Raw genomic sequence first — 12,100 nt, 5'->3', positions numbered from 1 at the left:
AAACTGGTGTGACACCACATTGATCTGGGTTTTTACTTCATGCAAATAAAATCAGAAAATGAATTACATTATGTAAATGTCAATCCATAGTAAGAATAAGGACCTTTAAATTATTTTTTTTTATCATTAATTGGTGCAAATAAGTCTTCTTATTCACCAGCCAGTCAACCACCTTTTCCGTTCAGTTTTCTGAGCAAGGGCCACTGGCGAAGTATTCATCCTTGCTGTATAATAATACAAATTTGTAAAATTATTAAAACTGCCCTTTGTACGTCACAACATCTAACAACGTGATTAAAGAGAAAAAAAATATGCCCTTCTTCCTCTGTCTTCTGTTGCAGAAGTATTAAGTATCTTCTCATGGTGTATTCATATTGGTTTCACTTGGAACATATTTTAAGTTTGTTCCACAATACACTGAAAAAAAATTGCTTTGAATTTACTTAATTCAAACGTACATTAGTTGCACATGATTAAAATTCTAACGTACTGTACAATAAAAAAAAGATTCGTCGAGAAGAAGAAAATTACGTCAGTTTACCACACTAATTGTGCAACTGATGTACAGTACTTTACTGTACTACCGATCACTGTAAACTGCATTTCAGGTTCAACTGGTCCTATCTATCTATCTATCTATCTATCTATATCTACCTACCTACCAACGTTAGTATAGAGTAAAAATGCTTTTAACATATCTCAGCAACTGCTTTTGTGGTTTTATAATTAGCAAAGACAAAGCATTCAAGTCCCATTTTCATGTCAGCCAGCTTTGCTTCAACACAATAGTACTTTCCTCGTTCGAAATTGTATTTAATCACTTTTAAGTTTGAACAATGTTGGGGTTGCAGCATGGAAAGATAAAACCGGAGATAAATTGGACGATTGGAGGTTTTCAGTTGGCTCGCCTGAGAATCGATCCCAAGCACCCTTGCGGTCAAAAAAACCGACGAAGAAGAATTAACTTCCGGAGAAGGATGAATCCTCGGTTGACTGTGCGGGTCAGTTAGCCGTGTCCTGAGACGTTTCCCACCTTGGAGAAAACGTTTTCAAAAACCTCTGCTTATTCGTGGAGTTAACTTCACAAACAGGTAGTGGTTTACCTGCTTTATTGTGTGTCTTTGTCGCCGCGTAAGGAGTTGTGCGCTCGCCGTTCGGCTAAGGAGCTCGAGTCAAGAGCAAGCTAGCGCTAACATCACAGCCGCACCAATGATGGAGCAAGTTCCGGCCGTTGTGACGGAAGACGTCCGGCCGGAGGAACAGTCCACAGTCATGGATGTCGCGCCGTGCACCCCCACGGATGGGACATCGCCAAACAGCGATGCGCCGCCGCGCGAGGATACAGCGGACAGCAAGTGTCCAGTCTCGGTTCAAGGTAGAAAACATCACCCTTGGTCTAATAAGCAAGAACTATCCGTCGGTGTTGATATACATTACAGTGCATCACTGTATAACATATCTGTGTGCGTGCGTTTAGAATTGTTGCAAACGATCCTTATGTAGTTGTCCAATTTGGGGCGAGGGAACCACCCAAATCCAAGACTGCTCAAATAGCGCAGTCGATATTTACTCATCTTTGCTTGCGTATGTGGTGGACAACAAAATTGCAGCAGATTGAAAATGTAATTTTCCTTTGGCTCATGTGGTTAGGATCAATAAAGACAGAACGCATTTAATTTCCAGAGTGTTAATGGTTCATTACAATACAGAAGCTGCATAATTAAATAATGAAACATGTATGTCGGTTTAAATGTAATTGTGACTTTCTTAACACTTTAGATGCGTTATTTATTGTAGCCGTATGATCCCATCATTGCACACTTTATATTTCAATTTGCAGTCGTGTTTCTCATCGCAACTTTTTCAATTGACTTTTTTTCCCCCTTCCATCCATCCATTTACTACCTCTTATCCGAGGTCGGGTCGCGGGTATAGTAGCTTTAGCAGGGACGCCCAGACTTCCCTCTCCCCAGCCACTTCCTCCAGCTCTTCTGAGGGGATCCCGAGGCGTTCCCAGGCCAGCCGAGAGGCGTGGTCTCTCTAGCGTGTCCTGGGTCGTCCCCGGGGTCTCCTCCCGGTGGGACGTGCCCGGAACACCTCACCAGGTAGGCGTCCAGGAGGCATCCGAATCCAATGCCCCAGCCACCTAATCTGGCTCCTCTCGATGTGGCGGAGCAGCGGCTCTAATCTGAGATCCTCCCGGATGGCCGAGCTTCTCACCCTATCTCTAAGGGAGAGCCCGGACACCCTGCGGAGGAAACTCATTTCGGCCACTTTTATCCGGGATCTTGTTCTTTCGGTCACGACCCACAGCACGTAACCATAGGTGAGGGTAGGAACGTAGATCGACCGGTAAATCGTGAGCTTCGTCTTTCGGCTTAGCTCCTTCTTTACCACAACGGACCGATACAAAGTCTGCATCACTGCAGATGCTGCACCGATTCGCCTGTCGATCTCCCGTTCCATTCTTCCCTCACTCGTGAACAAGACCCCAAGATACTTGAACTCCTCCACTTGGGGCAGGATCTCATCCCCGACCCGGAGAGGGCACGCCACCCTTTTCCGACTGAGGACCATGGTCTCAGTTTCCGAGGTGCTGATTCTCATCCCTGCCACTTCACACTCTGCTGCATACCGCTCCAGTGAGAGTTTGAGATCACAGCTTGATGAAGCCAACGGAACCACATCATCTGCAAAAAGCATAGATCCAATACTGAGGCCACCAAACTGGACCCCCTTTACGCCTCGGCTGCGCCTAGAAATTATGTCCATAAAAGTTATGAACAGAATCGGTGACAAAGGGCAGCCTTGGCAGAGTCCAAACCTCACCGGAAACGAGTCCGACTTACTGCCGGCAATGCGGACCAAGCTCTGACACCGGTCGTACAGGGACCGAACAGCCCGTATCGGGGTTCGGTACCCCATACTCCTGAAGCATCCCCACAGGACTCCCCGAGGGACACGGTCAAACGCCTTCTCCGAGTCCACAAAACACATGTAGACTGGTTGGGCAAACTCCCACGCACCCTCGAGGACCCTGCCGAGGGTGAAGAGCTGGTCCACTGTTCCACGGTCAGGACGAAAACCACACTGCTCCTCCTGAATCTGAGATTCGACTTTCCGACGGACCCTCCTCTCCAGCACTCCTGAATAGACCTTACCAGGGAGGCTGAAGAGTGTGATCCCCTCGTAGTTGGAATACACCCACCGGTCCCCCTTCTTAAAAAGGGGGACCACCACCCCGGTCTGCCAATCCAGAAAGACTGTCCCCGATGTCCATGCGATGTTGCAGAGGCGTGTCAACCAGGACAGCCCCACAACATCCAGAGCCATTACGAACTCCGGGCGAGTCTCATCCAACCCCGCGGCCTTGCCACCGAGGAGCTTTTTACCCACCTCGGTGACCACAACCCCAGAGATAGGAGAGCCCGGCTCAGAGAACCCAGACTCTGCTTCCTCATGTGGAGGCGTGTCGGGGGTATTGAGGAGGTCTTCGAAGTTTTCTCCCCACCGACTCATAACGTCCCGAGTCGAGGTCAGCAGCGTCCCATCCCCACTATACACAGTGTTGGTGGTGCACTGCTTCCCCTCCTGAGACGCCGGATGGTGGACCAGAATTTCCTTGAAGCCGTCCGAAAGCGACTCCCACCCCATAAATAGATTGATTCAGTTCCTGTTTTGGTCCACAACATGTCAGAGAGTCGGCAAAAATATCATTGTTTTCCAAAATAAAAGCAGATGTTTGCAAATGTCCTAGTTTGATTAAACACAAAGATGATCAGTGTGCTTTCATGGATTACGACAAATCAGAGTATTTACGGTTGCGAGAATGAAATTGGAGGATTAGACAATTTTAAGTTTGACAATGGCTCAAAACAATTAATCCCAAAATAGTTGTCGATAATCGATTAGGTTGCGATTAATCGAGTAATTGTTCCAGCTCTACTGCATACCCTGACAGTTACATTTCTGGGAATTATGCTTTGATATTCTGACGGAGTACCTTTGGAAAGCTTTGTTTTCATCATTGTGTAGACATTTACCGTTGTTGAAATAAAGACAATGCATATTTGTATTGGCCTTCCTGAAGGCTTATTTTCTCCCCTTTCAATGTTTAGAGTTTGGGCTATTCTGCCAAGATTGCGGAGAAGCCTTTGGTGAGGAGGCAGCCTACTTGGACCATCGCAACCAGCACCCCGATGGAAAGTGCGCAATGTATTTGGAGCCGATGGACTATTCAGATGAGGCTGACGAAGATGAGGAAAGTACTAGTTCCTGTCAGTTATGCACGTTGTCATTTGTTGATATGAACGAATTCCGATCCCACATGGAAACCCACCGTGTTCAATCGTCTGAGACCCAGGAGATTTCTGGGTTCACAAAGCAGAACTCCTTTGAATGCTCTGATTGTGGGAAGAGATATTCCATGTTAGGACACTTTCTCAATCATCAGCGCACCCACATTCAGGCTTCCAAATCTCTATTTAGTGACTTGGAGGATTTAAAGAAAAAGTCCTTTCAGTGTGAGACTTGTGGGCGGAATTATTCTCGTGCATCTGCCCTTGATGCCCACCGACGTGGCCATGAAGAAAAGTTATTTAAACGCCGATACAAGACTTCAAGACACATGACTACTACTGATGAGGCGGCACTCAAGCTAATTGGAAAGCAGACTTATGGTACTCCTGAGAAGCTTTTCAAATGCGCTTGTGGAAAAACCTTTCCTAGTATGGTGCGTTTGAAGACACACCAGCGATTCAGCCACAATAGCGAATGCTTTCCACAAGAAGCGACAGGAAAGCTGAGGAAAAATGTTTTTTACTGTCGAGAATGCAGGAAGGTATTCCATGGCCATCTTGCCTGGTTCAACCATGAGAAATGGCATGAAAACCATTCGAAAGATTCTCCAAACAGATTTCCATGTGAGTCCTGTGGAAAAGTGTTCATGACTCAAACCTTCTATTACAGACATAACCGCATGGTGCACAGTGGCGAGACTCCAGCAAAGTCTTTTCTCCATCAAGTGGGCCAACTGCAGAAGAAAGGATTTGAATGTACCGACTGTGGCCTAAAGTTCTCCAGACCATCAGCGCTTCATTCTCATCAGCTTCAACACACCAGTGCCTTTGGAGAAACCGAGAAAGTGTCCCAGGCGCATTCTTCTCTGCTACATCAGGACACTTGGGACGGAGAACTGAAAGCCACTCAGCAGTTAAGTCATCACGTCCTGGCAGAGAATGTGCTTGCTGACATTAGGTCTGAAGATGACCCACATGTTAATGAGCCGGATGAAGATGTTATGGAGAGTTATGAACCTGGGGACTTCAATGTCCTGGTGATTAGTGCAAGTGAATCAGAGGATGAGGCCGTCCAAGATATGAACCCTAACCTTGAATCGGGATCCGCATCCGACCAGGAGGGCCGAGACAACGTTTCAGCCAGTAATCTGGTTTCAAAACCAGAGCTCGACTTGAAAATTGTACAAGTTGACTTTGAGCCAGCCAAGGGACAGCGCTCACCAGCAGCGGAAGCACCTGAAGACAACGCAACCAAAGAACGATTTGATTGTCCAGAATGTTACCGGTGGTTTACTAGTGCGGCATCACTGCGGGCTCACATAGTGTGGCACAACTTTCGTAAGAGGAGACGTCAGACTAAAGGTCAGTCAGTGGAAGTTTACACTTGTGACAATGAAGCCCATACCTTTGCAGCAGGTCATTTTACAGAATATGAGAATGAAACTAACCAAGAATTAAACCAGGCAGAACTATTAAAGCAGAAAACTGTGACATGTGACATATGTGGTACAAATCTTTCACATTTGCCCAATCAACACGATGAACTTTCACTGTGCCGTAATTGTGAGACATCTAGCTTGTTAAACCACATGAGCAACCGCTCTGTACAGAGGAAAGAGAGCATTTCGGCTACTACAAAAGTATACAATCCAAAGAAAACTCTTCTTGGGCCCAAGATTTACCACTGCGAGCAGTGTGGGAAAGGTTTTTGGTCTTTAGGAGCTTACTTGCATCATAAGCAAAGTCCTAGTCAGTGTATAGATGTGAGGCTTAGAACTGGTCGTGCACAGCCAGCGCACCGTGGACGTTCTTGCTCCAGCATGAAGGTTGCGTGTCCTGTTTGTGGTAGAAAGTTCCGACACAAGGGAATCATGACGTTGCACATGCGCACGCATGAAAATGGAAATCACAAGTGTGAAATCTGCAACAGAGCTTTTCGCCTTTTTTCCAGTCTGATCAGACACCAGGTTGTGCATAATGAACTCCTGCCGCCACCTTGTAAATCTTTTCAGCATCAGGTAGAGCAGCTACAAAAGAATACGTACAGCTGCCCCGACTGCGGGAAGCTGTTTTCCCGGGCCAAAGCACTTCAGTTTCATATGAGGTATCACGGAAATGAGAGTGGGCATTCGCCATCACCACCCAGGTCTTCTGTTAGGCACGAGGACTTTCAGTGTGCCACGTGTCTCAAGCATTTCAGCAACAGGGCCTCCTTCCGGACGCACAAAAAGCTGTGCATTACAAAAGAACGTATATTGCTTGGTAAGACAGGTACTCTAAATAATAATGAGAGAGGGAAATTGTCTAAGGTGAACTCGCAAGACAGCGCGGTGAAGTTACCACATAAAGTTAAGAATGAAATGGAGGAGGTAGGCATGGAAAGTCCAAATACAAACCCCAGTGAGTTCAAATACAAGTGTAACAAGTGTGAAAGAAGCTTTTCAGTTATTGGTGCTTTGAACTTGCATAAAAGAATTCACGCTAAGGGTTACAAAAAAGTAGCAAAAGCAACCTTGTCCTCAGCACCTAGTGAGGAAGAGTTAAGGAAAGATTATCCATTTCCCTGCTCAGAATGCGGGAAGCGATTTTTGTCCAACTCTGCCCTCGGCTCTCACAAACGATGGCATAAAAATGACAAACGGCCCAATCTTAAAGAAGAGGTTTCCGACCACCAAACGTCCACGCTGCAGCCTCAACCTGACATGAAACCTAAGACTCACCAAGGTCGCCAAGCATATGAGCAAGGCTCTCTTTTAGCTGAGCAAAGCAACACTCTGGAAACTAGAGATACTCAGACAGGTGACACCTCGCTCAATGTGAACCGGGTCATGAACGATGGGGGTGAATCCGTCTCGACGACGACGATTGCAAAAAATTACCAGTGTCCACTCTGCTTGGCGAACTTTTCCAAAGCCAGGGGCCTTCGTGCCCACACATGGCAAGCCCACTCAAAGAGTACAGAAAACAAAGCAAAGCGTGTGTTTGATGCTCAAAACACAAGCTGTGAAATAATGAGTGAAAGTATTTCACCAAAAATAAGCAACCCCCCTGTAAGCAAATTTGACGCTTCTCCTTTGATTGTCACAAACCATGAGTGTGGACTTCACTGTGAATCTGCTGCCACAGTTCCGGACCATAAATTATGTCCAGCATCTGAACTGGGGGTCCAGGCTCCTGAGGCCTTAGCTGAGGTCTTGCCGCCTTACAGCCGCCTATCAGAGCAGATCGTCAAATGTCTCTTCAAGTGTGGGAAGTGCGGCAAAGACTTCCAGACTGAGGGGCAGTTAGAGACTCACAAGACCAAGGCAAAGAGCAGGCCTTTTTGCTGCGCCCTGTGCTGCAATGCCTTTTTAACTGAGAATCAGCTGCAGCAACACCTCGCCTGGCACGATCAGATCCGATATCGGCTCCCGAACGAGGTTCGCTTTCGCCTCAGTGCTGCTTTGACCACAAAGTCTGTCAAACTCACAGGGAACGTACCAAGCCAACATGCTTTGAAGCAAGAGAGCCAGTCAGTCAGTAGCAGCGAAGCCTTTCTTTCATCATCCGCGTTGCAAAACCACAAATGTTGGCGTTGTAAAAGTGCTGTGTGTGATTGCACTGATCCTCCCGTGACCGCCGATGACTTCAGGTCCCTTTCTAAACATGACCAGGCATCTCTTGGTGATTGCGATAGCCCTGCAGCTGTTTGGTCAGGAGCTAGAGATTCCCTTACTTGTCTTGAATGTGGAGCTACTTTTAGTCAGGAAACTGATTTGCACCAGCACTATACCAAACATGCACAAAGCATGTATTAAAACATTTGTTTACATGTAAAGATTGAGAGACCTTTGCTCTTTGTTTGGTCGAGGAGATCCATTTGTATGTCACTATACTAGATTATGTGTCAATTCTCCGCTTCCCAGGCTTTCCTGTTTACACCGGATTAGTAATGTATAAATGTTACCAATGCCACCTTGTGTGACACTTTAAAACCTTCCACATACTAAACATTTTGGTGTCGGGGAAGCATGCCCACTACTATAAATTAAAGTTGGAGCTAATAGTTGTATCTACTTTTCTGTCATTTAAAATATTGAAACTTTCTCATATGCCATATTGGCAGAGCAAACCCATTGTATGCACTGTTCATCAAACAAACAAAAAAAGCCTGACATAGTGCACTAATATTGTCAGTCTAAATAATGTACATTATGTACAGATTGTTTTGCATGAGTTGACTACTAAGCCCCACCCATTTCCATTGTTTATTTCTATGTTGTGGCAAAGCTATTTATTGATCAAATGAATATGTGGTACTTGTATTCATTCGGGATGGTTCTTGATTACCGCTTATTTTGGGGAAAGATCTGTGGAGTAAGTATGAATGAAGCTAGTTTTCCTTAGGGTGATCATATGCCTACATGTTTACATGCTGTTTCTGAAGCTAAAATAAATGGATATATTGTAGTCTGAATTAGTGGCTTGTGTAATCACTTCACACCAATTTACACTAAAGCTTGTGTGAACTATATATATAAAAATCTGTAAACGTATTGTGTAAAATTTGACAAGTCATTATATTTAAATCTTTGCTTACTGGAGTCACTGGCTTTATAGTTGCGTCTCCCAACAAGTTTTAATTGCAGTACGTTAAAAGTTTGTGTTTGGAACTATCTCAACAAAGGCCAAAGATGTTTTTTCAGTTTTGGCGAGTCATGCTAAGTTTGGTTTGACTGACCTTATTGTTGGAACCTAATTGGTTTGTTGACAACATTTATGGTACATATTAGTGGTTGGAATCGCACAATATTTTGCCAGTGAAGTAATTTTAAAGGCGGAAAATATATCTGGCCTGACTTCTCATCAAAAAATAACATGTCGGAGTGGCAAGTTTCGTAGCAAGTCAAAGGTTAAGAACACGACATGGTTACTCAAAAGGTCATTTAGATGCATTTTGTTCACAACACAGGTGAAAAGACCATCATAAAATCACTGTTATATCCACTAAGGTTAGTTTAATTTAGTATTAAATGATGGATTGGCCTTGTAGATCAGTGCTTAAGGATGATTAGCAAGCCGTCTTAGAATTTTTGAGGGGGCTTGTTTTTATAGCATGCTTCATATCCCCCCCACACTCCTAAAAAGAACCTTGTCATTTCGTTAGCCTAATAGCATAATTGCCTGAGTCATTTTCAACTTGATGTCACAATATCAATAAAAAAATAAAAATATGCTTGATAAAAAATGTTTTTGTCTGTGTAGATCTGGGGTGTCAAACTCATTGTTGTCACGGGCCGCATCGTAGTTATGACTTTCCTCGGAGGTCCGTTACGACTGTCAACCGATATAAATGAAAGATTACATACACTATACACAAAATGTTGATGAATAACCAGTTTTGAAATCAGAAGCCTATAAAAACATGTTTATCAACTATTACATTTCAAAGGGGGATTGGTAACAAAATAAATGCTTGCAAATATCTCAATGTTATTACACCAGAACACAATGACCAATTTTGATTTGCTTTGGCGGGCCAGATAAAATGATGTGGCGGGCCGGCTCTGGCCCCTGGGCCACCAGTTTGACACCAGTAGTGAAGATTCTCACTCCTGCAGGTCGTCGTAATCCGCAAAGGTTGAATCGAGGCAACGGGGCTTGTTTTTTTCCGAAAAACGTTCAAAATGACTTGTGCAATTATGCGCATAAGGCTAACGATTTAGTCATAGAATTCTGCTGCTGACTAATATACATCTAACATCTGTGAGCGAAGAAATCTGCTGCAACTAAATGTGCGTAATGACCTTTTCTCACCTTTTCTGAAAACACTTTCCAAAATGCTTACAAAATACCTTCTTTAACCGTGCATTTCCCCCTATTTCTAGCCAACCAGAGCAAAGTTGCGCAGGATTGCGGACCGACGTCGACAGCGTCTTTGGATTACTTGGGCACCCGAAGGAAGGTGCTGAAAGATGACCAGGACATTAAAGTGGATGAGAATCTTGAATCTGAGAAAGATCTCCAAAAGAGCGCGGATGGCCCTGACATGAGAGGTTCATCGCCAACTGAAGGCTCTATGAAGTGCATGTACAGGTGCCAAATATGTGGGAAAGTTTATATGTATCTGCTCTCTTTTCAAAAGCACCTCGAGCTGCATACGGGTAAGAAACCTATACCTAAAAGCCCGATTGGCGAAAGTGCTCGTAAGTACGACTGCCCCATTTGCGGAATGGAATTCTACAGGAAAACCCGTCTCCGCGGTCACCTGCTGACTCACATGTCCCGTGAAGTGCACAGGTGCGATCAGTGCAACAAGACCTTTGATAACCTCAGTTTGTGGTTGGGTCACGAAGAGTTCCATAAAACGAGGCCCTTTTGGTGCCTTAGCTGCTCCAAGGGGTTCATGCAAGAGGATTACCTGAATAAACACCTGCAAAGGCACCACCTGGGGACGTACAAGTGCTTAATTTGTTCCAAACGGTTATTCACGTCACGTCTGCTCGGCGATCACCTCAGCAGCAGCCACGCTTCATCGCAGCCCGTCATAGGCTCCGCAAGTCTGAAGAAGGCCGCTGCCGGGTCCGGCGATGAAAGCGTGATGGAAGACGGAAGTGTGCTTTCTGCTAATGATAAAGATGAGCAAGAACCGCAAACGTGTGTAGAAACAGAGGGAAGTTTGCAAACATCTGGAAATTTTGAGAAATCTGGAGAGCTTTTTGAGAATAGAGAGTTTTCTCAATCCAACTTGTCTGATTGCGGGGACCGGGTGCAGCAGCCCCCAAAATCATCTACCGCGGCTGCTGGTGAGGAATTTAGAAAAGCAGGAGTAGCACAAACGACACAGGAAATTAACAGTGGTGAGCAACCGGAACAAAACCAACATGGAGACGATCATAAGCATTGGGAATTTGAATGTTTTGAATGCGGTACGGGCTTTGACGACATAACTCTGCTTCATTTGCATTACGTGAAACATGCCACTGGGGACCTGCCTTTTCCTGACACTGAGGGGTGAACAATAATTAATGCAAAAAAATTTTATTCCACAGAGACTTCACCAACAGTGGGTGCTGCCTTTTCAGGAGTTTAGAGGGATAGAAAAATGAAATTGAGTTATCAAACTGTTTGAATGGATTTTCATGCTTGTAATAAACTGTCTTGTCTATGGTTGATACTTCTTTTCATTGTTCAACGTAACAGTAAATTGTTACAAATACACACACTGTCAAGTCATCCATGTGATATTTCATATCTAATTTGGTTGGACAAGCAAGCATGAGGAGAACGGGGCCTGAGCTGAGATTCAAACCCAGAACCTCTCCACTATGAAGCAGATGTACCAACTACTTTATTCCCCTTGCTGTTGTAGTAGGTGAAATGAAGTGTGTAAGGGCTTCCCATGGTGCACTATTTAAAACTCATGTAAGGATTAGAAGATTTGCTCGACAGTACATAAATAGCCCACCTTGACTGGAACGCTTTGTTCCCTGTGTTTTTTTTTGGACATACTTGGCAAATAAAGATGATTCTGATTGATTGGATTCAAATATAAATCTAAACAAAACAAAAAAACGGATTCAGGTGTTGTTAGTATATGGTAGATAAGAGCCTAATTATCTGAGTAATATTTGTACAATTAGTGTTAATGTGGGAAGTATAATAGGTGGGGTGATAAGATTGAACTATTACTATGATACTATGGGTATTATAATACACCTGAAATATTAAACATCTGTAGTCATGCGTAGGTAGATGGCTTTGTTACCTGAAGAAAGATAATGTAAAAAGATGAATGGGAGAGTTCAAGTACGTGTTAAAAA

General features: G+C 44.4%; 1 protein-coding gene across 2 annotated transcripts; it reads left to right on the top strand.

Annotated features, from left to right (window-relative positions):
• The first annotated feature begins 864 nt into the window (after positions 1-864).
• si:ch211-261d7.6 (zinc finger protein 658B) lies at positions 865-11,450 on the top strand. 2 transcript variants are annotated; one of them, XM_061675023.1, is made up of 3 exons: positions 866-1,375; positions 4,119-5,660; positions 10,166-11,450. In XM_061675023.1, exons 1-3 carry the CDS (start codon positions 1,210-1,212, stop codon positions 11,293-11,295), a joined length of 2,838 nt encoding a protein of 945 aa, XP_061531007.1. In that variant the 5' UTR covers positions 866-1,209; the 3' UTR covers positions 11,296-11,450. The 2 variants fall into 2 exon arrangements, with proteins under 2 accessions (XP_061531006.1, XP_061531007.1); XM_061675022.1 differs by having other exon boundaries at positions 865-1,375; positions 4,119-10,253.
• The last annotated feature ends 650 nt before the right edge of the window (positions 11,451-12,100 follow it).

The sequence above is a fragment of the Phycodurus eques genome, chromosome 4 (genome assembly GCF_024500275.1).
Source record: "Phycodurus eques isolate BA_2022a chromosome 4, UOR_Pequ_1.1, whole genome shotgun sequence".
Lineage (NCBI taxonomy): Eukaryota > Metazoa > Chordata > Actinopteri > Syngnathiformes > Syngnathidae > Phycodurus > Phycodurus eques.
Note: the sequence above shows the minus strand (reverse complement) of the source record. Positions and strands in the feature narration are given on the sequence as shown.